Raw genomic sequence first — 27,869 nt, forward strand, 5'->3', positions numbered from 1 at the left:
AAGAAGGAGGAAGATGAGGGGGAAGAAAAAGAGGAGGAGGAGGAGAAAGAGAAGGAGGACGAAGAGGAGAAGGAGGAGGAGGAGGAGGAAAAGGAGGAAAAGGAGAAGGAGGAGAATGATGATGATGAGGAGGAGGAGTTGGTGTAACCCTCACACTGTTTTAACTCCGTCCTGTTTGAGTTGGGCACCTGCAGCTGCTCCTCCATCACCCTGGCAACCTCCCCGGCCATCGACTCCAGCTTGTCCTGGATCGCTCCGACGCAGGCGCCCCGGCTCCCGGCGCTCCGCGGGTGGAACAGGTTGGGGAGCAGCTGGAAGGAGGAGGGAGGGAGGAAGAGAGGGAGGGAGGGAGGGAAGATGTTGACTTGTCAATTTAATAACAACGACACGGAAACTCTTCAACTTCGGCTTTAAATTCAAACTTTTAACCAGAAACTGCAGAGAAGAAGCTGATCACAGGTTAAAATCTAGGCTATAGTAGGGAGGTTAAGCCCAAAAAATAGGCCTTTGACTTCAAGTCATGATGCAAAGGTCCCCTTTGGCATGGAAGTACCTTAGGGTCATACAAATAAATCTATCCAAAGACACAAGTGAGATCACACTTTGTATCCAAAATAAACACGTTTTTAAAATGCCTTTTTTTAATTGAGAAAACGCATGTTAAAAGCACATTCCATTTAGAATGTCCATATAAACTCAGGCAGATCCCCTAATGCCTTCAGCTCCTGGATGCGATTTACAGCTTCTGAGACAACAAGGAGCTGCTTGTGTGACAGGATATTGGGTTTTATTAATGTAAAAAACATTAATAAAACTATACTGATACTGATTTGTTGAACATCAGACGGAGTGCAACAAATATAGCCTACAAGTAGTTAAATAATAAGATGTAATTCATATCACAGTAGTGTCAGGAACGACCAATTAGCCAAATATTGTGTGGGTCAAAATATAGGCCTACCTAGAACTAGTTACTGCTTGTGTATGTTGATTTAAAAAAGTTGAATTTACATGTATGACCCATTCTGGGTCATATTAGTCAACTTAAGGAAAAGAAGTCAAAGGAAAAATGTTTTTACTGTTCTCAAATGTAAAAATGGGTCACATTGGACCCTGTACATTATTTAAGGCTTATATAACCTGATACTGAATACATTTTACATTGTGCTCCTAAAGTAAACTAATGAATTTTAGTGTAGAACGCCCTTAATAAGCAATGTTCAGCTTTTATGTACATATAGGGAAGTTTAGGTTTGCAGCTCTCACATGCAGCATATGATTAGGACTGACTTATTTCACCTGCGCAGTATAGCTGGCTAAGATCCTCTCTCAGAGTAATACTGAGAAACTGGTAAGCTTCATTATTTTGGTAGATTTTTACTTTTGTGAATGCTTGTTAATGCCCATCTTATCTATCTCATGATGTTACAGTATCTTTATTTCTTATTTCAAATTAGCCATAATGGAATGTCATGACTGGACTTTAGGCTTCCTATGTCAGTCCACCCTACAGATTGAAAGGCATTAGATCCCTGTTCATCATTCAAATTGAGAAACAATCCTGAAATATTGCAATCATGTCACAAATAAGCTGTAGATAACATCCAGGAGCTGAAAACATTGTAGTTTATATGGACATTCTAAATGCAATGTGCTTTTAACACGCGTTTTCTCAATTAAAAAAAGGCATTTTAAAAACATGTTTATTTTGGATACAAAGTGTGATCTCACTTGTGTCTTTGGATAGATTTATTTGTATGACCCTAAGGTACTTCCATGCCAAAGGGGACCTTTGCATCATGACTTGAAGTCAAAAGTCGCTTAACCTCCCTACTACTACTTAAAATCCCTTTGATGTTGCACTGTGAGAAGGATGAGAAGGAGGAAGTGGAGGAGGAGAAGGACAAGTAAGAAGAGGAGGAGGAGGAAGAATAGGAAGAGGAGGAGAAGGAGGAAGAGGACGAAAAGGAGGAAGAGGAAGAATAGGAAGAGGAGGAGAAGGAGGAAGAGGACGAAAAGGAGGAAGAGGATGAGGACAAGTAAGAAGAGGAGGAGGAGGAGGAAGAAGAGGAGGAAGAGGAGAAGGAGGAGGAAGAGGAGAAGGAGGACAAGTAAGAAGAGGGGGAGGAGGGAGAGTGGGAGAAGGAGGAAGAAGAGGAGGAAAATGAGGAAGAGGAGAAGGAAGAGGAGGAGGAGAAGGAGGAAGAGGAGTAGGAGGAGGAGGAGAAGGAGGAGGAAGAAGAGGAGGAGGAAGAGGAAGAAGAGAAGGATGAGGAAGAGGAGGAAGAGAAGGAGGAGGAAGAGGAGGAAAAGGAGGAAGAGGAGAAGGAAGAGGAGGAGGAGAAGGAGGAAGAGGAGGAGGAGGAAGAAGAGGAGGATGAGGAGAAGGAGAATGACAACAATGACGTGGAAACTCTTCAACTTCTGCTTTAATTTTCAAACTTTTAACCACAAACTGTTAAAACAGAGAAGAAGCTGCTGCAGCGGCTCATTGACCGTCGCTGCTGATCACAGGTTCAAATCCCTTTGATGTTGCACTGTGACGTCACCACAGACAGGAACAACACGTCGCTCCGAGCTCCTCGTGAGCCACAAACAGCTCATTTACTGTTGTATAATGACAGCTAACTGAGGCTAACTACAGAGCTAAAGCTATTCATTAACACCCTAACCCTAACGTGTGTTCACCATATGCGACTCTCACAACATTTTTTTTTTTTTCTCCGTTTGAGAGGAACAGAGACAAAGTTTAAGAGGACTATCTGTACCGTCTTGGAGTTCCTGGCGTCCTTCATGAGGTTCTCGGCCACCTTCATGTCCTCCTGCACCGAGCTGGTCTCTGTGAACCTCAGAGAGTTCAGGTGATCCTGCACCTTCACGCACATCATGTCCATCATCTACAGTAAAAAAAAACATTAAAAAAAACACAGAGAGAGGTCAGTGGTTGGTGTTTCAATGATAACTGAGGATAATCAAGGTTCCCACTCTTTTCTTGAAATCATTTTTTTCCTCCCATTTAAAGGGATAGTTCAACATTTTGGCAAATTGGCCCATTGCCATAATCCCTATAGACTTAGCAGTAGGTTCGTTGCCTTTAATTGTCGGTGCAAGCTATTTTTAGAAGGACGGAGCAGAGCCGCGAGCTGCTCAGAGCTACGCTACGGAGGCTCATGGGATTTCTTGGTTTTCCTCATCAAACTCATCAAATACACAACCCAACAACTCCAAAACGCTCTGGTGGACAAGTTGTGACCTGCACATTCACCACGCTATGAGATAATAACAGAACGTTACCAGACAGAGTTGTTTTAGAGGTGAATGCAGAGACTGCTTGCTGAAAAACTGCCCCTGACGTGAACGCGCATCCGCGGTTTTGCATGAATTTACCCAAAAACAACTCCGTCTCATAACGTTGCGTTATTATCTCATAGCGTGGTGAATGTGCAGGTCACAACTTGTCCACCAGAGCGTTGTGGAGTTGTTGGATTGTGTATTTGATGAGTTTGATGAGGGAAACCAAGAAATCCCATTAGCCTCCGTAGCGTAGCTCTGAGCAGCTCACGGCTCTGCTCCGCTGTTCTAAAAATAGCTTGCAGCGACAATTAAAGGTAACGAACCCACTGCTATGACTATAAGGATTATGGCAATGGACCAATTTGCCAAAATGTTGAAATATAAAATGTTTTCTCTAACTGGAAATTTGGTCAGTCATTTTCCAGGTTTTCCAGTGACAACGTGTGTTGCTGCTGCTCCTGCCTGTTGTGTGGTGGTGGTGACGATTCCCTGCTGCAGCCTGTACGCCTGCTCCTGCAGGTATTTACGCGTCTCGTGGTTCCTCAGCAGATACTGCTCCATCTGCAGCATGAAACAACACAAACTCAGCACAACGGAGATTCTTTAACGGTCTCTACAAAACATCAAGTATAAACATTAATTTAAGTATAAACATTAATTTGTTAGTAACCTTCAGTAAGGCGTCCTCTGTCTTCTCTGGGTTCGCCTTCAGAGCCTGAGCGGCGTCCATGATGGGAACGGGCATGAAGCGAATGGTGTAGTTCCTGATGTGGAGACAGATTTAGAAGGTGTTGAAGCAGGTGTTGATATTTTGTGAGTGTGTCAGCCAATCAGAAGAGAGGCTCAGAGCCTCCTCTCTTCTGATTGGCTGAAACCAACCTGTTGTTATGAGAGCTCCAGAGAGAAGCTGAGAGAGGAGAAAACTACACAAGATGTTTTTCTTTGCTTCTTAAGCAGATCAACACTTTAAATTAAATACCAGAGAATTGGAAAATACAGACTTTTAATGTTTGATTTGCTTTAACACACCAGTTAAAACCATCAGGACTTAAAACGTGACGATTTAATACTCACTTCTCTAGAGCAGCAGCAACGTCCTGTAGACCCTGAGGGCTGATGTTGTTTCTGTCCCACACCACTGTCCTGAACACACACACACACACACACAAGAGAAGGAAACAACTTTTGAATTAAATTAAATCAAAATTAAGTCTTTTTTCTCATGTGTGCCAAATAATCGCTACCTGCCCAAAAAAATCATTCAATTTCATAGTGACCATATGAAACCAAGTACTTTTTAACTACTATTACATTCATACTTTTTTTTAAAGAGTTTAAAGTTCTAAATTGAGTCGTGATTCTGAACAATAACAATTCTTTTAGACATTTCTCTAATTTCTGTGATACAGAGTACAAATATTTGTTTCCATTCAGATACTGATGATTTAAGAGTCTTTTAAAGATTTGTTTTAATTAACATATGCTTTTATTACAGCATGTTTATAGTACATAACATTGAGCATTTACAGTTTGTGTAATAGAAAAAAAAAAGGTAATTTTTTTTCTCTCTCACCTGAGTTTGGTGTTGATCTGCAGGGCTTTGGCCAGCATCTTGGCGCCCATGTCTCCCATGGAGTTCCCACTGATGTCCAGTTTGGTCAGGGAGGTGTTGCTGCCCAGAGCGTTGAGGACGATGGAGAGGTCGGCTTTCAGCTTGGAATCGGCCAGGGAGAGCGAGATCAGTGGCTGCAGAAAGAGAGAGTGGTTAAAAAAAAAAAAGGTAAAACAAGGAGGAAGAGCTTGAAATTCAGGAGATAAACACAAAAATGAGAAGCTGAAACATTTCACTCACTGAATCCTCCTCTTGGATCATGTGGACCAGGTTGTCCAGGACTGGAGCCACATTCCTGCAGAGACATTAGGACACAGGTAAAATGTTAAAGGGATAGTTTAACATTTTGGCAAATTGGACCATTGCCATAATCCCTATAGTTTTAGAAGTAGGTTTGTTACCTTTATTTGTCGGTGCAAGCTATTTTTAGAACGGCGGAGCAGAGCCGCGAGCTGCTCAGAGCTATGCTACGGAGGCTCATGGGATTTCTTGGTTCCCTCATCAAACTCATCAAATACACAATCCAACAACTCCAAAACGCTCTGGTGGACAAGTTGTGACCTGCACATTCACCACGCTATGAGATAATAATGGAACATTATGAGACAGAGTTGTTTTAGAGGTAAATGCCGAAAAACAACTTGTCCACCAGAGCGTTTTGGAGTTGTTGGATTGTTTATTTGATGAGTTTGATGATGAGGGAAACCAAGAAATCCCATTAGTCTCCGTAGCGTAGCTCTGAGCAGCTTGCGGCTCTGTTCCGCCGTTCTAAAAATAGCTTGCACCGACAAATAAAGGTAACGAACCTACTGCTATAACTATAGGGATTATGGCAATGGGCCAATTTGCCAAGATGTTGAACTATCCCTTTAAATGTAAAATGTATTTAATTCTTTATTAAGAGTTTGTTGACAATATTAGCTGATGTTTTTTTTTTCACCCACTTGGATTTGATGTTGTTGAAGTTCTTGCCCAGCAACAGGTGTCGGATGGATCGGTTCTTGGCCAACCAGACCAGCAGAGTGGTGAGATCCATGTCCAGACCTGACGAATTCAAGAAGAGTCATTAATAGGTCAGTACAACTTCATCTTTAATGCTCCAAAAGTCCAAAAAAACCCAAAAAAACATCCTCACTGTTGTCAGAAATGTCCAGACTGGAGATGTTGGGGATCTCGGCGATGCAGCCCTCCAGGATCTGGGAGCCTCCTGAACGCAGCTGAGAGAAAAAAAAACGAAGGCAGTCCCTCTTCATCTTTGTCGCTTTAGACAGATTTATTATGTTGTGTTTGAACTGTGTGTGTCTGTGTGTGTTGAGGTTAATCATCGTGTCATGTTTTACCTCGCAGCAGCTGAGATCCAGAGACACATCGCTGAGGTTTGGGTTGCAGCCAAGCCCCAACAACAACGCCCTGCGCACACAGGAGAACAAACACCAACATCAACATCAACTAATAACAAACAGAAAGATCAATTATCAACAAATATTTTACAGTGTCAACAATCTTCAGCCTCTGACTGTAAACACACTGAGAGACTGAGCTACATAAGCTTTTAATTAAATGCTGCATGCGACAGTCTGAGGGTTGATATTCAATATATTGTTAAATACTCAAGTGGAAAAAGAGTCAGGTCTTTTATTTTGACGAGCTGCTGCAAGTAAGGAAATTTATGTGTTTCCTATTTTTTAATGGATTCACCCCATAAACTGAGAGTTGACCCAACATAAAGAGAACGACTGTGGATTGTTTGTTGTGAGTTTGTTGGCTCATCAAAATCTTATAAAGAGAAAACAGATGCAGAAATAATAGATAGTTGGCAATCAATCACACAGACTCTCTTCTCTCTGAGATGATTCAGTGTCATCTGCTGGAAAACTCAATTATGTTTTACTGCGATGTTAAAGCTCAGATTTGGGTGGATGTTTCCTTACTTCAGAGCCTCCAGCGGCAGCCTGGTTCCTGACAGACTGACGGAGCTCAGCGCCTGAGCGGAGCTGAAGAACTGCTTGAAGGACGGAGGGATTTCTTTACACTTCCTGTGTGAGTGTGAGCAGAGACAGAGCACAGACGACATTTAACTGACTGTATGTATGAACATGAGAAATAAAGACAAAAAAGCAGCGTTGAATCTGAATCTATGCTTTTATTCTGCTCTTTTAATCCCTCTAATCTGCAAATGCTGTCTTGTGTGAGGCATTTTGTACAGTAGGTTTGGAAAAGTGCTCAATAAATAAAGATTATTATCAATATTTATCTATTTGCAAGCAGTAAAGTGTAAGTTTAACATCTTGCCTGTGAGAGAAGACGGTCTTGGACATGTTGAGGACAGAAAGATGCTTCAGAGATCCTCTGAGCAGAGACGAACAAACCTGGAAAATATAACACGAAAGAGAGAAGAGATTACATAAAGATTGTTTTGTCTTTGTTTCATTTTATTTCACTCTTTGATTGAGCCCTTTAAAGGGATAGTTCAACATTTTGGCAAATTGGCCCATTGCCATAATCCCTATAGTCTTAGCAGGAGGTTCGTTACCTTTAATTGTCAGTGCAAGCTATTTTTAGAACGGCAGAGCAGAGCCGTGAGCTGCTCAGAGCTACGCTACAGAGGCTCATGGGATATCTTGGTTTCCCTCATCAAACTCATCAAATACACAATCCAACAACTCCAAAATGCTCTGGTGGACAAGTTGTGACCTGCGCATTCACCACGCTACGAGATAATAATGTAATGTTCACTGTTGACAGTTTTTCATCAAGCAGTCTCTGCATTTACCTCAAAATCAACTCTGTCTCATAACATTCTGTTATTATCTCATAGCGTGGTGAATGTGCAGGTCACAACTTGTCCACCAGAGCATTTTGGAGTTGTTGGATTGTGTATTTGATGAGTTTGATGAGGGAAATCAAGAAATCCCATGAGCCTCCGTAGCGTAGCTCTGAGCAGCTCACGGCTCTGCTCCGCCGTTCTAAAAACAGCTTGCACCGACAAATAAAGGTAACGAACCTACTGCTAAAACTATAGGGATTATGGCAATGGGCCAATTTGCCAAAATGTTGAACTATCCCTTTAAGTCGTATAACAGTGTGTGTGTGTGTGTGTGTGTGTGTGTGTGTGTGTGTGTGTGTGTGTGTGTGTGTGTGTGTGTCTGTGTGTGTGTGTGTGTTGGTGTGTGTGTGTGAGCTGCTTTTACCTGCTCCAGAGAGCAGTCACTGTTGGACAGATCCAGAGTCTCCAGACAGTTTGAGTGACTCAGGAAGCTGTGCAGGTTCTGTAAGTAAAAGAAAACAAGAGGCTCCATCACTGTCTGTCTTTAGTTTAGGATTTAAAGGGGACCTATAGTATCGTGCTTTTCCAGCCTTTTAGACTATAAATATGTTTAAAATGTTGGATACTTGTTCTAGAGAGGACGTGGAAGTGCCAAGTGCTGAATCCGAGCGTTTCGGAGCAGGAAAGAGACAGAGTGGAGGAGCACACAGCTTGTATGCGATAGTTATGTGGAGTATATGGAGGTATCATCATATTAAAAGCCCCTGAAAAGAGCATAATACTGTAGGTCCCCTTTACTAAACTGCAGAGCTGCTTCGTACCGGTAGGTCGTCGCCTCTGAGCGAGTTCCCCGACAGGTCGAGGTGTGTGAGGGCGGAGGCGACGGCCGGGTTGGCACAGAGAGCCTGACAGAGGCTGTTCACGCCTGAGGAAAGACGACAAACACACTCTCAGGAAAAACTAAAGATGATGATGATAATGATGCTGCTGTGTGTGTGTGTGTGTGTGTGTGTGTGTGTGTTCACCTTTAGGAGACATGGACGTCCTGCTGAGGTTCAGCTGCTTCAGGCCCATGGGCAGTTTGGCCAGTTGAGCGCTGAGAGCAGCAGCACCTGCAGAAAAAGGATCAGCCAATCAGTGAAGGATATGATGAGCTGCAGGTTTCCAACATGGCCACCAGAGGACGCATGACCCCAGCTGAGAACATCTGTCTGACTAACAGCTGTTTCAGAGAGACATGTTTTACAGTTACACCACTGCAGATTCTTCACCACTAAACCAGACAACAGAGGGAAAACGATGTCTGACTGTAGTAAACACAGGATGTGATGAGAACTCTGCACTCCGCTGTAGAGGAGGAAAACTATCAATAAATCAATTAATCTAAAGTCCACAAGAAAGTCTCAGATAACCAACGTTTGCCAAACCTTGTCTACACAATAAAAACAGTGTGTTTGAGTGTGTGTGAGTGTGTTTTTAACCTTTGTCCTCCAGCGAGTTGTTGCTCAGGTTGAGTGTGTGTAGCGTGGAGGCGGGGTTCTGTGACAGAGCGCCGGCCAGTTTCTGAGCAAAGTCACTGAAGAAGAGAGAAAGAGCAGAGATCACACACACACACACACACACACACACACACGCACACACACACACACACACACATATACACACTCAACATTCATTTATCTTTTTGAACAGAGTCAGATGAGCAGCACACTACTATGGATTTGACCTCTGACCTCTTCAGTCCAGCGTTGTCCAGCACCAGCTCCTCCAGCCGGCCGGACCGAGCCACCACCCTGAGGATCTGGTCACACACATCTGTTGACTGGACGACGACAAACACGCACAGAGTTAAAGGAATACTTCATCCAAAAATCGATAATTCACCAATCATCTACTCATCGTCATGCCAAGGAAGGGTTTGGAGAACTTTATGAGTCATCAAAACGCTTTAGGAGTTCCAGGGGGGGTCCAGCTGGTGACGGATTTTCATATAATGGCGGCGGATAGAGTTCACTTTTGAATCGTCCAAAACACACACTATGAAACATCCAGATACCTCCATACTGCTCGTCTGTACTGACCCAAGTGTCCTGAAGCCGCCACATGAAAAAGTTAATCGGAAAAGATTAATTTGATCTCTGTTTTTAGCCTTGTTGTAGTAGAAGCTCCCAGTGGCTGCGCAAGATTTGATGTGAGATGTTCCTCCGTGTTTACATCATAGATTCAATGGTTTACAACGAAGAACGAACATCTCGCAGCAAATCTCGCGCATGTGCACAAACATCAACAGAGCCACTGGGAGCTACTGCTACAACAAGGCTAAAAACAGAGATCAAATTATTTTTTTCCGAACAACTTTTTCATGTGGCGGCTTCAGGACACTTGGGTCAGTACAGACGAGCAGTATGGAGGTATCTGGATGTTTCATAGTGTGTGTTTTGGACGATTCAAAAGTGAGCACTATCCGCCGCCATTATATGAAAATCCGTTGCCAGCCGGACCCCCCCTGGAACTCCAAAAGCGTTTTGATGACTCATAAAGTTCTCCAAACCCTTCCTTGGCATGACGGTTAGTAGATGATTGGTGAATTATCAATTTTGGGTGAAGTATCCCTTTAACTGTTTTTCCAAGCAACTTACTGTATGTTAATACAAGAAATGGAAAAAGATTTTTGTCCCAAAAGGGCACAAAAATGTTCAAATCTGATCTCTACTGTTGTTTTTTATTTATTTATTTATTTGATTATAAACAAGTTACCAGTTTGTAGTCTTTGGCGGAGAGTTTGGTGAACCACTGGTTGTACTCCAGAGCTGCGATGATCGCCACCAAATCCCTACATGGATAAAGATATATTATGTTCTTCAGAGTAATAATAAGATAACATCTTATAATAAATAAATAAAATGTGGGTACAAAACTTTAAATAGAACCACACATTTGATAAAAATCTTGAAAGTCAAAGTCTCACACACACACACTGGATTAGTGATGAATCCAGGATGTTGTTTAGTGAACGTACCTGTTTTCCAGGTGAATAAAGTCCTGCAAGTTGAGCTCCCTGGTGTCCTGAGTGAGATAGATGGTGTCCACGTCCTGGAGGAGGCGCAGAAGACAACAGCAGGTGAGGCGGTGATGATTGTGAGTTCAAGTACAAAAAGTGGTAGAAATGGAAAAGACAAAGACACAGAGAGAGTCGTTTGTTGAAGTTGAAGAGCAGAGGCGGAAAGGATCTGATTTAAAAGTTATTAAAAATATAGAGACAGAGAAGAAAAGGTGAGTTTATGAAGAATGAAATGACATATGAAAAAGAAACAAAGATAAAACAAAAATCAAGAGGAAGAAAAACAAACATATTGAGCGGAGAAAGAAGAAGCAGCAGCAGCAAAAAAAAAAAAAAAAGCAGAAGAATAAACACCTAAAGATATAAACACTATTATTATCTGCAACAAAGCAGCAATAAACTACAACTAATAAAAACCAGGAAGAATAAACTGGAAACAAGCAAAAAAAAAAAAAAAGCAGCAGCATTAATATAACGACTACAGCACTGACCCACTGGACCTCCTCTCTGTACGGCAGCCCCAGGTAATCACACACACACCAGTACTGATGGGAGAAACCCCCTGGAATAAAGAGTCACATGACAACAAGTGTTAAGCCTTCAAACACACACTCACACACACACACACACACAGGCGCTCTTCATGAACATGTGACTGGGTCTAACGTGAACATTTTGAGGCTGATTTACCACAGGGGCCGAGGTCGGCCGAGCCCTGGTCGTTCCACAGAGCCTGAAGAGCTGCCGTCCGCTCTGGAGGCTTCAAGCTCATCTTCCTCATCACCTTCCTTCCTTACGGAGAGAGAGAGAGAGAGAGAGAGAGGGAAGGATGAGAGAGAATTAGAAATATTAACCAGTTAAAGGAATAGTTCACCAAAAAAATGAAATTCAGTCAGTAGTAGTGGAGTAGTTTCAAAGGAGGTTAAATCGAAAGCAACTGGACTTAGTTATTTGTATTTCCTAGACAAATAACTAAGTCCAGTTGCTTTCGATTTAACCTCCTTTGAAATACTATGACCTGGGCAAATGAGAATATGCACCGGCTCCGGAGTAGTTTTTTATTCCTCAAAGTGCATCTGGAGACCCGGGAGGCCGGTTCGTAGTCCAACAAAAACTTTATGAGAGTCAATAGACACAAAAACATCCATAAAACTACACAAAAACCATTTAATATTCCTCCACACTGCTTGTCCACTGCAATCCAAGTGTCCTGAAGGGATATAGTCCAGAGTTTACCCGAAACAACGTCATTTAGGACATTTTTACAGCCTAAACAGTCGATGCACGCGGACGTGACCAGACTTGCCTCAATGAGGTCGTTTCCAGTAAACTCTGGACTATATCCCTTCAGGACACTTGGATTGCAGTGGACGATTGGTGTGGAGGAATATTAAAAGGTTTTTGTGTAGTTTTATGGACGTTTTTGTGTCGGGCGCTATTACTCTTATATATAGTTTTCGTTGGACTACGAACCGGCCTCCCGGGTCTCCAGGTGCACTTTGAGAAATAAAAAACTACTCCAGAGTATTCATCAGCATGAGGGTGAGTCACTAATGACTGAATTTCATTTTTCGGTGAACTATTCCTTTAAAATCTCACGGCCCTGAGGTGTGTCCTGGCTGTGTGGTACCTACACAGGTGAGCCGGCGGGGCAGATCCGGTGCAGACAGCTGCCGATGTGAGCGATCAGCTCGTCGGCCTCCTCCACCGAGCCCAGCCGGAGGCTCCACGGACCGCGATCATGCTCCAGCACCAGCTGCAGAGGGCGACAGACAAACGCACACACAAACAAACACATAAATAAAAAAGGCTCGCTTGAAACAAATGACAACCCCTCCCTCCCCGCTCCCACTCCCACTCCCAGCTGACGTTGTGAGGATTTGGTGAAACTAAAGATGCTTCCTGCTTTGGCCCGATTTCAAAAACCACAGCACCATAAAAGAAAGAAGGAAGAGATAAGAGTCGAGACACTGAACCATGACACAGTTGACTCATAGCAGAGTCTGTGGGAAGAGGTTCAAATTATCATTCAGACATGTTAGATAATTCCTGTTTGTTTGTGTATTTAAAAAGGTTGTGACAAAACACTTTGCTCTCACCTTTGCTGATGTGTAGGCGGAGGTGATTGTCTGTGTGTGTGTTTGAACTTAACACTTCACCACTAGTATTTCCTTAGTGTTTCCTGTTTGTGCGTGTGTGTGTGTGTGTGTACCTGAGTGGGCTTGTTGCTGCTGATCCCATGGATATCCAGGTAGCTGAAGGACTGTTCAACCTGAAACAACCAACCAAGCAAGACACGGATGGTGAAATTCATTAACATGTCAAGTTAATCCTGTATTTCAACATTTTATTCACAGAGACATTACAAGGTCAAAATGTTCTTTCTTTTTCTTTCTCCTTTTGGTTCAACAAATGAAAAGTTATGTTTCCCAAAGGAGAACTCCTCTCCACAATGTGAAAACTTCTCAGGAAATAATGTAAACTGTTTGATCTTCCTCCTGAGAACTTGAGGATTTTTCCAAGGAAATGTTTATCAGAAACAGACTGTGATTAAATTATTTCTTTAAAGCTCCATAAAGTATAAAGGTAGATGTTTGTGTTAAAGCTCCATACGGTATAAAGGTAGATGTCCATGTGTAGTGTGATTATAAAGCAGCTCTAGGTTCTATATTAATACTGTGAAAGTATCAAAGCTTCAGTCCACAGAGAAATGCACACAGTCTGTATTCAGAAACTGAGCCTTAAAACCAGCCGTCAGGACTTCCTGTCACTTTGTGATGTCACAACATAACAAAGCTGTCCCTGCTCTCGCCATGCCTCTCATAGCCCGAGCCTCGCCCACCATCCAACCTTGCAAGATTAAGTTTTTACTTGAAATCTGATCTATTTTAAGCCAATCATTCAGAAAACTGTCAGCCAATCAGAGGAATGGCTGAGAACTTCCTCTCTTCTGATTGGCTGTTGTTTCTAGAGCTCCAGAGAGGAGATGTAGAAACTACACTGAGATTTTCTCAGATTAGATTTAGTTGTTATGGATCAACAATGAAAGAGGGTAAGATGTGGAAACTTTAACAGGACGACTGGTGACTATTTTGTCTTTTAATCATTGTTGTTGTTGTTGTTGTTGCTGTTGTATTCCATAATAAACAACGACTTGGACAGTTTTCTTGTTCTTTCCTGAAGCTTCAGACTTTGAGCAAAGTGGAGGGAGAAAAGAAAACTCGAGTGAGATAGAAAAACATGCGACAGACGTCCCACTGTCGTCTGGATTGGAGCCCACAAAGCGCCAACTGTGCTTCAACAACAACTGAATTTAACCCATTAGTGTCGTGTTAGCAGATCTGATGAGGAGTAATGCTATAGGTAGGTGTGTCCAGTGTCCACATTACTTTTGGTCGAGCCGTGTTTCCTGGTTTGGGCCTCGTCGAGCTACAGCAAACAATGATGTTTTAGATTATAGTGTGCTTTCAACTTGGTGGCAACGTTTTGGGAAAGGCCACTTCCTGTTGGAACAATGACCCAGTGGACAGAGCCAGGTCCACCAAGAAAAACGGCTTCCCAGAGCCTCGACCTCAGACACCACACCGCCACGACGGCTCTGGGACGAACTGGAGTCTCAGAAATCAGGTGTGGACACTGGTATAGAGACGGTTTAATGTCCGTTTCTTAGGAATGAGCTGCTCAGCCATCACATACGTGGAGGAATGCTCAGCTGTCCGCATACTACTGGCCTTGTTGTGTGTCGAGCTCAACGTTAGCAGCGCCTTTTGCTGGATGAGCCCAAACATATGCCAAGTGGCTATAACAGCACTTTTTTCTTTCTTTTTTTTTTTTTTTAAGGTCAACTATGCCGAGTCTGATCGTGCTCCGACTTGTTTTGAAGGTTTTGCAGCAGAGATGAAACGTGAAGAGAAGTCTCTGTGTCACAATAAGCAGCTCTTTCTCAACTGACTGTCAGTGGATCTGCATCTGAAATGAAACTGTAAAGTCTGGGGGATTTTTTATTAGGAGATAATGTACCGATACGGAGGCTTGGCATCGTTACTGTAAAGACCTGAACAAACCCCCGCGGAGAGAAAGAGTGAAAGAAAGAGAAAGAGGAAAAAACACAGAGAAAAACACAGAGACACAATAGGAATGTAAAAATGAAAAAAGAAAAACACACCCTACAAATAGTCTGTAGAACAAATGTCTGGATTGGAATCAGACTGAACCTCACACACATTTCCCTTTGAGTTCAGAGAGAGAGAGAGAGAGGGAAAGTAAAAATAATGGAGGCTGCCAAAGGAGAGCAAGAGAGAGAGAGGAGAGAGCAACAAAAAGACAACAAAAATGAGTTATGAAGAAGAAAGTGAAAGATGGGAGAAGAGAGTAAGCAGAAAAAAGAGATAAAAAGGGAGTAAGTAAAGGAAGAAGTAAAAAAGACAGGAAGAGAGAAAGAGGGAGGGGGCAATAACTCACGGCAGGAAGATTTGAAAATGAGAAAATGTATAAGAAATCAAAAGAGTGACTTCGTGATATAGAGAAGAGGAAGCGAGGGACGTAGGGGGTGAATGGGTGAGGAGGAGGGAGGGAAAGGAGGGGAGGGTGGGTGGCAGAAAGGAACAGTGCCCCCCCCCCCCTCCTCCCCTCCCTCCTTTTCCTTGCCAGCTGTTAAATTCCTCCATTGTCTTTTTTTTCACCCTCTGCTGCCGCTCTCTGCTGGGACAGTACACACCGAGGAACAGACCAGCCTCTGTTTCACTCTCTCTCACACACACACACATATACACACACACACACACACACACACACACACACACACACACACACACACACACACATGCACACACTTAGAAAGAAAAACCTCTGGCCCGCTGTGGAACAACAGATCAGGGGTCAGCTGGCAGAGGCAGCTCAGCAGATTTTCTTCAGAGGTTATCTACGTTTCCTTTGAGCCTGTTGCTGCTGCTGTTGTTGTGGAGCTGTAATATTTTCATCTAAACCATTTCAAATATACAATAACAGACCTCCAGACTGTCGACTGGACAAGTTTCTAACACCCGAGTGTGAAAATAGATCCCACAGACCCGTAAAAAAAAGAAAAAGTAGTGAAATTATCCTCAACTTCTTATGTTATTTTAAAAAAAACTCTTAAATTTGGACTTAACACATGTGTAAAAATGTATTTAATCCTTTAAATGTCACTCAGATCAAGGGATATTTTGCAAGCAGTGGAAAAACAAACATGGCCAGACGTAAGAAAATAATAAGTTGCCCACAGTCCCTGCAGGGCTGAGGTCACTTTGTCCAAATGTGGATGGAAAAAAAAAAGGGAGCAAATTCTGAGTAAAAAATCATTAGCCAATCATTTATTATCGACTACATCTGAACCATATCAGACTCTGGCTGAAAGTGCAAAAGATTCTCTTTTCCTCTTGTTTTTACTGCTGCTGTGAAAATATTCAGGACTTTTCTTTCCCCTCGTACTTTATCAGGAAGTGAAGCAGCTCATGGTTTGTACAGTGCGATCAGTAAATGTCTTTTTGTTTGCATTAAAGATTAGTATGAAGAAAAGACTTGGTGAGTGAGACTATAATCTATTGACGACTCCATCTGTGTTGAAATGGGCAGATGAAAGTTTTGTTGTGCAGATCTTCTCTGAGTTGACTCCAGAGTTGACTCCCAGTTTCACTCTGCATCAGACTTTCCCACTTATTTATATGCTGTCTGGCCTGATTCACACACATACACACTCCTTAGTAAGAGCAAGAAAACACACACATACACACACACACAAAAAAAAAAGAACTGGAGGTTTACCAGAGAGCCATTAAAATAGAGGCTGAGAAAAAGGAAACAGTCGAAGCGTCTGTTCACTTCTCTTTTAAATAATATAAGTCTCTGATGAGCCATAACGTCTAAAGCAGTTTATGAAGCTTAAAACTGAGAAGTTTATGTGTTGGGGTTCTGAATGTGAAATGGTTCCTGTGACTTGAAATCTGAGGTGTTTGGATTTTTACATGTCTAGAAATAGGTTATTAGTGTGTAGGTTATTAACTGTAAACCTTAAAGTGTTTTTAATTTTCACTGTTACATAACTTTTATGACATTTGTCACCTTCTTATATAAGGGCAAGCTTTATAGAATTAAAAAAAACCTTTTTCTGCTTATATTTTTACTGTTTCCAGCATGTTTTTATCTCCGACTCCCTCCCTCTCTCTCTTTCTATCTCTCTCTTTCTCTCGCCCTCCAGATTGAACTTTTCTTCCTCTCTCTGTTTTCCTTTCCCACAGGCTGGAGTTCTCACAGCTGCATTGTGGGTAAAAAAAAAAAACTATCAAATGTCTCCATATGGTGGGACCTGTTCTCAGACTTTCAATATTCGGGGCAGATAAACAGAGAACTGGGAGGAATTAGAGGAAGAAAGAAGTGAAGACACAGCACTAATGCGGGTTCACAGAATGACCTGAACAGATAGTAGGTTAAAAAGCCAAATATATTCAAATTACCAGGAACACACACACACACACACACACACACACCCTACTGTAGTTTATTTTACCTAAAAACCCACATAAACATGTCATGATGCTGGGAATAGAGCTCAAAACGTGGATTAATCCGTTTCTGAAAATAGTCCCCACCGAACGTCTCTGGCGACTGTTACTCAAACAGGAGGAAACGTCTGCCGGTTGTTTTAAGAAATGACTTAAAAAAGAAACTAGATATTTGTGAGTCGCATTAAAGGTTTAGCTCCTCAAAAGGAGGCAGGTTTGAGGCCGAGTGCCTCGGGTAATGAAGTCAGAGAGTAGAGAGACACATTTATATGCTGGTTTTGGCGATTGTACATACAAATACTGAATATTAACATCTGTAGACTTTTACAATCCAATCATACTACAAACTATGAGCTGTTTTGGAGTTGCATTTATGATGAATTGCAGATGTATTTTTTTTAAAGGTGAGTTATCTCTGCAGAGGAATGTGCTGGTTGCTGTTTGGCAAGAGCTTTGGCAGTCTTTGCGTTTACAAAACAAGACATTATAATCCTCCCTCTCTGAGCACTGGTGTGTCTTCAGGGCACAGTGATGTTAGCAATAGCATGCTAACTTCAGTAGTACAAAATCAAACATGCGATAGAGGCAGGAAGTAACATCTGTGTTGCTTTTCACACCTGGAATCAGGTCTTTGTCGGTTATTTGATGATGTTTTTACAATGTTTCTTCAATACTAATAGGTAAAAAGCTACACAAAATGTCTGCAGCTATGCTAACAAGGCTTTGAGCTAGCTCCAAAGGTCAAATGTGTAAAGTGGGGGGAAAAACGTGACATCGGGTATTTTAGGAGCATGAAGCGATGAGGTGAAGATCAAAACCATTTTCCAATACTATGTCTGCTGTTTCCTCCTCCTTCTTTCCTTCCGCCCTCTTTGTTGGTTTATTTATGAACGCGAAACTTGCAAAACAAGCTCTCTGACTGGCTGGATTCTCCTTTCGGGCTGCCGTACAAACATGGCGGTGCAAGATGGCGACACTCTCTAAAGCAAGACCTTTGCCATATGTACTGTATATGTAAAATAATGATTATAAGGCTGCGAAAACCAAACTAATTTTATTTTATAGCGATTATACACTCATACAAATATATTCATGGGTCGTATATTCAGATTTTGTCAATAAACCTTGCCAATTACTACACACTGGACATTGTCTAATTAGTCCAAACACCAAGCTAAGGGCTGATGTCTGTTTTTCCCAATTTATCCCAATGCCCTCCATCAGCTGTTGAATAATTTCACTGAAACCTATACATGTGAACCTCCTGGTGGTGCTAGAGAAATAATTTATCCTTAGTTTGTTGGAGACATCCTCTGCAGGTCATGAATGTCTACAAAGCAGTCATATAGAGATGTTTCAGACTCTGGACCAACGTTAGCCTGGATTAAAATAAAATAACTCCCCCACTGTTACCTGTGTTTGCATTTTAGAGACTTTAAGCGTCTAAAACCTGTTCAGACCTGTTGTAGCTTTAGTAAATGTGCAATTACAACAAGGTAAAACTAGAAGAAAAACAAAACAAAAAAGCAACTTGACTCTGGAGAAACAAGCAGCAGCTTGTCTGAAATGACCAAATAATACACATTCACAAAGAAATAGGAAAGGACTAGATTACTTCAATGTGAATGGGAAGGACATCTGTCTTTCCACCAATGTCACCAAACACACACACACACACACACACACATAGATAGATATTTACAAACCTTGGAAGGGACCCGAGCTGTCAGCAGATAGGCTCGATGTGATGCCAAGGCCTGGGAACAGAGACAGAGCTCAGTCAGACATAGAGACACAGACAAAGGGAGATTCTTACTAAATAATAGTCAAGATCCACAAAGAAATAGCTGGGCACAAGGAAACAAAAGCGAAAGTAAAATCATTCTGCTCATTTTTCTAAACCAAATATGTCCTGAACAGATGTTTCCCTCCTGGACTTTTGTCTCGCCTCGACTATTTCCACTTGTCGGTAAGCCGGCTGAGGGCTTGGCCTCTGGAGAGCGTTTTTTCACAGAGTGGGGATAATAATATATATTATCTTTCACCACGTGTTGAACTTCTGTCCTGGCAGTGAGCGAGTGCACATTATGGCTGCTCGCTCAGGCAGTGCCAGTGTGTTTCTGACAAAATTAGTAACTTATTTTCATCGGGAGCTTATGAGATGTTTGTGGTCCGAGTTATGGTTCTGAAACGGCGCAAGATAAACGGTCCTTGTCGTCGCCGTTCCACTGAGATGAAATTATCAAAGAAAGAGACAAAACAAAAAGGGACGCTGTAGTCGACTCTGGTATATGTACTGTAACCCGTTTCCACAGGGGTCGCTTCGGGTCGCATCTGTTCGAGGTCAGCGAACAGCCAATGAGATAAGCGGTCGGCTCTGACTGACGGGAGGTCTCGGCCAATGGGGGCAAGGCTGCGTTGGGAGACTAGAGCAGCACTGACGATCAGAACAACCTGTTTCAGTTTATAAAGTCTGGAAACATCCCGGTTCAGGTGTTGTGCAGACGTGAGTCCACGGGTTCCACATAGTCAGACCGGATAATAGAAAACAGATCATGATGCACTGCAGGCAGCACCTAGAACGTAATAATGATAGAGTTTTATATACTCACAGCTTTATTTGAATATGTAAACTGAATATCTTTGGGTTGGCCGGACAAAACGAGATGAAAATTATGAAATAATCAGTCAATATTAATCATTTATTGACGCTACTGAAGTTAAAATCTAGTGGCTGTTAAGGGGATTGATGGTGTGATGGAAAATTTTGTTAAGTTTTGTTTTGTTTTTACAGGTTTCCTTCCTCTCACATGGTCATGGTATATTTTTTTATAATATTAATAGGAGGCTGTCAGCGTTTCAAACACAAACACAAATCCACCTGACACATTATCATGAAACATTTCGCATGTTTCGCCTCATTTCATGAAATTGCAGCACGGGCTACTAATCTGCTGATCTATAGCTGTGGAATTTGTGTGTGTGTGTGTGTGTGTGTGTGTGTGTGTGTGTGTGTGTGTGTGTGTGTGTGTGTGTCCCAACACCCTGTGGCTGTAAGTTGCTCTGAGTTGCCTCAGTCAAGTCCCGACAGGAGCTGCAGTCACATTCTGCAGAGCCGTGGTATTTGGTCAAAGGCAAAGAAATATGTCTTAAATAATGTGTTTGATCGCTTTTCTTCAGAGGTGAAGGGGGGAGTTGGGTTGACTGAGCTGTAACCAGAAGGTCTCAGGTTTGAGTCATGAGCTGTGTCCGTCTTTCATATTCACACAGAGAGTTGAGGTGAGTTCACATACCGGTACGTGAAACCAGATCCTACACTACAGCAAGTAACACCCTGCTCCTTTATCTCAGTAACTCAACTCTGAGTCCACTGTCTTTGAACAATTCATACAAGAGTTAAAGGGATAGTTCAACATTTTGGCAAATTGGCCCATTGCTATCCATAATCCCTATAGTTTTAGGAGTAGGTTCGTTACCTTTAATTGTCGGTGCAAGCTATTTTTAGAACGGCGGAGGAGTTTTGGAGTTGTTGGATTGTGTATTTGATGAGTTTGATGAGGGAAACCAAGAAATCCCATTAGCCTCCGTAGCGTAGCTCTGAGCAGCTCACGGCTCTGCTCCACCGTTCTAAAAAAAGCTTGCAGCGACAATTAAAGGTAACAAACCTACTGCTATGATTATAGGGATTATAGCAATGGGCCAATTTGCCAAAATGTTTAACTATCCCTTTAAACATGTTAAGTTATACCTGCAACATGTTCTTATCATTACAAACGTCTTTATATCCCCTTTCGTCAAGATAAATGAGCAGACTTGTGTTTTAGCAGTGGAGCACTTTATATGTTTGCATGCCTTTGACGCTTCCCAAACCAAAGACAACAGAATTAGAATTAGCAGGAGGTTTGACCGATCCAGATGCCTCTGGATTCATGGTTTGGGTTGGGCTCCTTTATTCTGACTGAGGGAAATCCTAATGAAGTGGTGCCAACTGTTTGGGGAAGATCGTTTCCTGTTTCAACATGTCAGTGTCACAGAACAAAAAACAGCTCCCTGAAGAAATGGTTTTCCAAGTGTGGTGTCGACGACCTTGACTGGAGTGCACAGAGTCCAACCAGGCCTTCAATTAATATCAATCAACCATTGTTGGATTTCATTAAAGCTCTGGAATGACCCCCTTAAACCACAAGGATAGTGGAACTTGCTCTTGACCTCAGTTATTTCTAAAATGAAAGTTCGTGCGAACAAAAATATCGTGGTTAGAAGATGCTTTGCTAATTCTGTGAGTCAGTTTACCCCTTACATTGTTTAAGTGAAGAAAAAAAGGGAAGCACTGACTGGTCTGACACTCACAGACACACGCTGACCATCAGATTCCTGACTCACGGCGTCAGCTCCTCTCAGACTCAGCTACTGTAGCCGCAGACATTCAAGATATTCAACAACCACATGTGTTCGGCCAAAGGCTCGCTGCTCAGCTGAGCAGAAGTCACGGGAAGTGCATCAGAACCACGAGAGACTGTGGTGTCAAAGGCGAGAACAGACACGATTATGATGCACAGCTGATCCTTTCTAAGCTTTAGCTATTTAGATATGATTTATTATTAAAGAACTAGATATCTATTGACTTCCTATAGGCATTAGGCAATGGAATACCTTTAAGTGTGTACATCGTTACCTTGTGCTAATTCTTTTTTTTTACTATTCTCAAATTGAAACTGAGGAACTGCAGTTTGAAACTTGTCTCATAGGAGCATATTCTTGACGTGTAATAAACCTCAACTTCCTCATTCACATTTCATCTTCTTAACTTTACCTGTAGCAACACGCCCACAATAATGCAGCCTCTTGGATTTAAAAAAAAATCTTTTTAATTCCCCCTGAGGACTAACAAAATGATATTTGTGTAATGAATTAACCGGTCGACCAGTTTTTCTGAGGCAACCGGTTGACTACGAGTGCAGCTGACACCTGCAGTTTTCAAAAGGCTGTGCAATGATAATTTTTGATCACACAAACCTCCACGTATGCCAAATCTACGGTGGCCCAGATGGGTCAACACAATGCAAAAGCTACACCACTGCATGACTTCACAGTTTGCATTCATGTTGTTGCTGTTTGTAGTTGTGTTGTGGCTTTTCCACCATATGGAACCGCCTAGTGACACATTTAAAGAGATAGTTCAACATTTTGGCAAATTGGCCCATTGCCATAATCCCTATAGTCATAGCAGTACGTTTGTTACCTTTAATTGTCGGTGCAAGCCATTTTTAGAACGGCGGAGCAGAGCCGCGAGCTGCTCAGATCTACGCTGTGGAGGCTAATGGGATCCAAAACGCTCTGGTGGACAAGTTGTGACCTGCACATTCACCACACTATGAGATAATAACAGAACGTTACCAGACCGAGTTGTTTTAGAGGTAAATTCATTGCAAACAGCTGATGCGCGTTCCCGTTGGGGGCAGTTTTTCGGCAAGCAGTCTCTGCATTTACCTCAAATACAACTCCATCTCGAACCTACTCCTAAAACTACAGTATAGGGATTATCGCAATGGGCCAATTTGCCAAAATGTTGAACTATCCCTTTAAAAACTGAAAACCATAACAACAAAAATTACCACATTTTCAGTCTATGAATCCAGATTTGCACTGTATAGACAACAAACGGAGCAGCTGTCACTTACCAGAACTCTGTTCTCCACCTTGTCACCTTTGCCCTCCAGCTGGACTTTACGCCTCAGGGTCAGCTTCACCCTCCGACCCACGGCGTCCCGCACACTCTCTGCAGCAGACAAGGGGTTAAAACGACACCGGACAATTAACACCACAACAGCTGGACGGACCACATTATAAACAATAACAGCACATAGAGATATCAGAAGGGAGAGATTTGATCGCCACCAGTTCCGTTTAACATTCCTGCAGCGCTCAGCGAGCCGCGCTCCAGAAATAGAGCTGGTCACCACACCTTATAATGAGGGTGAAGGGGGCAATTAACATAGAAATGATGTGGTGTTGCATGGTGCCTTCAAAACTGCATCATATTTACTGTACTTATGGTAAACAACCAATTACTGCAGCGTTTGTAGGAACTTAAATCTTAAGTAAATACTAGTGTATGTAAAATCACATATGAAATGAACCCACTGCCGTTCCTTATACTGATATTAGTGAATCTGCAGATCTGAGCCAGCTGTGGCTCTTCAGTGCTTTGGCATAAAACTGTGAAGTCTACATAACTCTATAGAACTGTATACTGTATAACACAGTCTAAATGTAGTGTGACGGCTATGGTCTACTGTCCATAGTGTGTCTTACATGTTACAACACATGTGTGTTACAGGGGAAATCCTCACATTTCAAGCACAAATGAAAACTAAACATTGAACTTCATGTGTTTCTGCTGAACTGTGCTGCTGCAGTTGTGGGAAAATCCGTGGACAGATGGAGAAAGAGGGGGAGGGTGAAGACGTAAGATTAAGTAACAGGCAGAGCGAGAGAGGGAGAAGAGGGGGAAAGAGGTAGGGAGGTAGAGACAGAAGAAGAAAGATAAAGGAGGAGGTGAAACGAGGGTAAAGTTGGGCCAATAGTGTGTGCACGGCTAAGAGAGAGCGTTAATGAGTATAAGAGCGAGCGCCTGCCTCCATGACATCATGCCGTCCCCCTCCTCTCCGGCCCCAGACGCATAATAAGGTCATGAGGAGGATGAAAACATTACGGCATGAAGCAGCGTGGAGGCTGATCGAAAACACGTGGACTTCTCTCCTCGTTCCAAATCTCTCCTGTAAAGCTGAGGAGTTCCCAGCTGGTTCTGGACTTTACATGTTCAATCTACAACTACGTCTCTTCCCCTTTCTGTTATCCCACTGCTTTCCTGCATTCATGAAGACCAAAAGCAATATGTAAACTTCTCCGTGTCCTCTTTTACTAAGTGAAATATTCAAAATATGGGTACTTCTATGGCTGTGTCAGTCCATCAAATTGAATAATGTGGAGAAAATTCATCTAATTTGGATATAACAACAACAAATATCACATTGCAGGCATTGGGAATGATGATTTACTGATCAAAAGTTGCATTGAAAAAAACAGTTTGAACCACTCAAGTTGTGGTGTTTCTAAGTGTTATGATGTCACACTGCCTTGTTAATCAATAGTCCATCATTCTGCCATGACTCATGTTCAAAGGGTAATCATCCTCACTCCTCAGCCACTGAGCGCAATAAGGACAGACTCCAGTAGCCTCATCTTCTTTTAGTTTTAAATTGCTAATGATGAGCAGCATCAGGTCAGTCTGTCCCATGAAAACCAGCAGCCGGAGCTGACAACAAGAAGCCCCATTCATCAGTCAATCCAGTGACATAGGCTACAGTAGAAGATTGGGCTGCAGCCACCGTAACAGAAAGCATGGGGTCTGTGAGTCAGCCTCATTACTCAGTGCTGGGGTTTAGTTTTGGTTTCTAATGACAGTCCAATTAAAGGCAGTTGTATTTCACAGGAATTTGTTTTTTTCCCCCTGTTTAAATACTTTCTGACCTTTTAAAATACCAGCGAAACAAAATAATGGACATTAGCCCTGATATCAGCCTCCACAAGACAGCTTGGATACTCAAAAATACTTCTATGAGTGGTGTGTTCAAAGTCAACAGTTTAGGCTACTTTCTCCAGCAAAATTGCAGCGATTTACAGTTTTTCCTCCTCTTTCGTTTTGACACTCAGTCATCCAGGCAGTCTGTGTTGATAATATCTCACAATCCAAAGGAATTTCACAGGACACACCCCTCTCCCAAAGCCTCCTCTCTCTCTCTCTATTTCTGCCCCCACTTCAGATAAGGAAGTGGCAGAGTAGAAACTCTCAGGTAGCCAGCCTGGCCCTCAGGGCATGAAAATTACCAAGTGGCTGAAATGCAACTCCCCCCAAAAAACAAAAGAAAACCTAAACATTGTACTTATAGTGACTGAGTTTAGCAAAGTCATTTGCATATTCCTAAATCCTAAGCAGTGTACCTGTAGTCGTTTATATACATAGTTTTTTTGGATTTTGTATTCCCTTGCAATTCCACAATAAGAAATGGGAGGTTTGTGGTGTTTCAATCTTATCTACTGTCTGTTTATCATTGTCATATAGTCAATAATATGCCTTTAAATTACGTTTTAGCACTATTATTATCATATTATGGTTCCTAAAGTGTCTTGCAGTGATTTAATAGTGAGGTCCACATGCCTGCGGTGAGTTAATGAGTAGCCTAATGAAGTTTCCAGTGATTTAATCGTAAATGATCAGTCACAAACAGATGGGCGACAAGTTTACCTGAGATATAAAAGTTTAACTAACTTCATCTGACTAAGGAACTCCGTGTGTTCAGCTTTTGTTTAGTTTTGTCTTGAGTTTAGAGCAACGACAGCAACGTATAAGGCTACTTACCGAACAGTTCGTTGGTAATGTCCTTTTTTTCCTCCGACATTTCTTCTGCCGAGGTAAACACCGAAGTGCAGTCCGGCGGTGGGGACTCGAGAGGCGGGTAAAGCCGATGAGAAAAGGCGTCTGGGGAAGGGAAGGGACGGGGAGGGAGGGAGCGACTTCACTGCAGCAGCTGCGGTGAAGGTGAAGGTGTAGTCCCGTTGTCTTCAGCTGGGGCGGCTTACCTGTCGACACCCCCGCGTATACCTACCTAGCTGTTGCTGTCTGCATCCATTCCTGTCTGCACACTCACACACATTCACACACATGCACACACTCCCACACATTGGCTACAAGCACACACACGTTAGTGCTGCATTACTATACTGGCTGGAGGTGACAGGACAGGAGGGGTGAAGACTTTAGATTTGCAGGGTGAGACATTGAGCCCGAGACAGTCGGCGTGTGTATGACAACAAATAACGCAAGCACATTTCCTCTCACACACGCACACACACACTCTCTCTCTCTCACACACACACACACAAACACACACACACGCTCTCACATACAATCACACACTCCTCCACACTAGTGATCCCTCCTTCCCTTCAGTTTCCCAAAAGAAAAGTTGTTTTCTTTGTGCTGATAAAAAATGGGAGACCTGTGACACCTAGTGGCCATTTTGGTGCGTTGCAACTTCCTGTATATTCTCCTATAGACAGTATACGACTTGTCTCCTACTGTACATTTGATGTAGGCTACTGTCAATTGTTGGTCTACAAATCCACGTGTAATTACAAATATGTATATAAATAAAATATAGTCTAGGCCTATAATGACTTCCTATGTAGGCTATGGCATCTGGTTCAAAGCTTACCAATGGTGCAAGGGTATGGATTCAAATCCTGCCCCAATCCAGTCATAAGCAAATCTCCCCTTTATTTAATTCCAGGCTTCATTTTTTTTTTTTAAATAATTTAAGTTGTTTACAAAAGGGAAAATTTCCAATTCCATAATGAAAAGTCCACCACCTGAAGTAGGCATTCGTGTCATGTCTATTCATTCATTTTTGTATTAGTTGGCTGTGAAACACTGTGCATTTCAGTCATCAAGACCAACAGGTAAACATAAGCATAACTGGGGTTTTGAAAAGCTTCAAGTACTGTAATGCTTCAAATATGAAACATTTTTCAACTGTGTTTAAAGTTTCTGCCTTCAACAATTGAATGTCTACAGAAAATGCAAATAAAATATCAGTGCATTCAATTTTAAAAAAAAATTAAGGGCAATACAGAGCAAACAACAGCACAAACATACTTCTCTCAGGTCTGAAATGAGAATGAACAGTGCTTATATAGTCCTTTAACTCTTGAGCAATCAGTCTGACCTGGGCAGAACCTAACTACAATCAGGAGGTGTCAGTCTAGAGCAATCAATCAAAATTTTATTTGGCAGAACATCTACATTTTTTATCAAGGCTACAGTGTAGGCTACAAACAAGTATGACAATTTGTAAACAAAGTATGATCGCTATAAATGAATCAAATGCTTATCAATACAAAAACATTAGGCTAAACCTTTTATATATATTTTAGCACCCCCACAGTTATGGTATAATCCAAGATAATTTATGACATCAGCAAGAGTATAAATTGTGGGAGTTTTTGGCCACCAATCCTTTCATGAATTCCAGGAGGCCATGGTGAGTCTGAAATGGGAAATGCTGGAGCTCGTCTGTTTGTAGAGAAATGTTGATAGCCTATTCTTAAACTGTGACATTAAAAAGCAAGCATCTGCATGTAGCCTACTATTGGAAAATACTTTAGTTGCAAATGTAGACAGCTAGCATAAGCTGCTAACTTTTGAAGCTACATTAGCTACAGTTTAATTGGCTTTATCTCATTTTATTTTTTGGATGTTGAAAGCTTTTATGATAAACCTTATTTTGTAGTGCTAGTTACTTAAAAGCTACTAATTTTAGGTTAACAGGTCAATAGCATTAGCTGCTAACTTATGGAAAACAAGATGTAGGCTAGTTAGACTAATATCAATCAGACACAGGCTATTTGCTGCTAACATGTGGACATTATCAGCTCCTGCTTCTCGGAAGTTCAGAGTAAGCATAAGTGTTGATAACTTTTAGACATTACAGCTTTGGTTCATCCAAACCTCTGAATAGAATTTTTTCTTAGAGC

The 27,869-nt window shown here is 42.1% G+C and overlaps 1 protein-coding gene across 1 annotated transcript in view; it reads right to left on the minus strand.

The window, feature by feature from the left end:
• LOC146978212 (F-actin-uncapping protein LRRC16A-like) overlaps nt 1–26,133 on the minus strand; it is a 44,360-nt gene extending 18,227 nt beyond the window's left edge. The window contains exons 1-26 of the mRNA XM_085790485.1: nt 25,696–26,133; nt 22,955–23,052; nt 18,980–19,030; nt 12,947–13,006; nt 12,369–12,490; nt 11,425–11,522; nt 11,226–11,296; nt 10,693–10,766; nt 10,431–10,506; nt 9,407–9,495; nt 9,155–9,249; nt 8,699–8,785; nt 8,495–8,598; nt 8,098–8,175; nt 7,199–7,275; nt 6,838–6,942; nt 6,247–6,316; nt 6,042–6,123; nt 5,851–5,950; nt 5,147–5,201; nt 4,868–5,040; nt 4,369–4,437; nt 3,965–4,058; nt 3,757–3,855; nt 2,769–2,897; nt 155–311 (exon numbers count right to left, since the gene is read on the minus strand). Coding sequence (XP_085646611.1) covers nt 155–311; nt 2,769–2,897; nt 3,757–3,855; nt 3,965–4,058; nt 4,369–4,437; nt 4,868–5,040; nt 5,147–5,201; nt 5,851–5,950; nt 6,042–6,123; nt 6,247–6,316; nt 6,838–6,942; nt 7,199–7,275; nt 8,098–8,175; nt 8,495–8,598; nt 8,699–8,785; nt 9,155–9,249; nt 9,407–9,495; nt 10,431–10,506; nt 10,693–10,766; nt 11,226–11,296; nt 11,425–11,522; nt 12,369–12,490; nt 12,947–13,006; nt 18,980–19,030; nt 22,955–23,052; nt 25,696–25,735 — 2,353 coding nt within the window. The 5' untranslated portion in view covers nt 25,736–26,133. The remainder of the gene's footprint in view (nt 1–154; nt 312–2,768; nt 2,898–3,756; nt 3,856–3,964; nt 4,059–4,368; nt 4,438–4,867; nt 5,041–5,146; nt 5,202–5,850; nt 5,951–6,041; nt 6,124–6,246; nt 6,317–6,837; nt 6,943–7,198; nt 7,276–8,097; nt 8,176–8,494; nt 8,599–8,698; nt 8,786–9,154; nt 9,250–9,406; nt 9,496–10,430; nt 10,507–10,692; nt 10,767–11,225; nt 11,297–11,424; nt 11,523–12,368; nt 12,491–12,946; nt 13,007–18,979; nt 19,031–22,954; nt 23,053–25,695) is intronic.
• Nucleotides 26,134–27,869: the final 1,736 nt, after the last annotated feature.

Source organism: Trachurus japonicus, chromosome 11 (genome assembly GCF_045865225.1).
Source record: "Trachurus japonicus isolate A0001 chromosome 11, Traja_1.0".
Classification (NCBI taxonomy): Eukaryota; Metazoa; Chordata; class Actinopteri; order Carangiformes; family Carangidae; genus Trachurus; species Trachurus japonicus.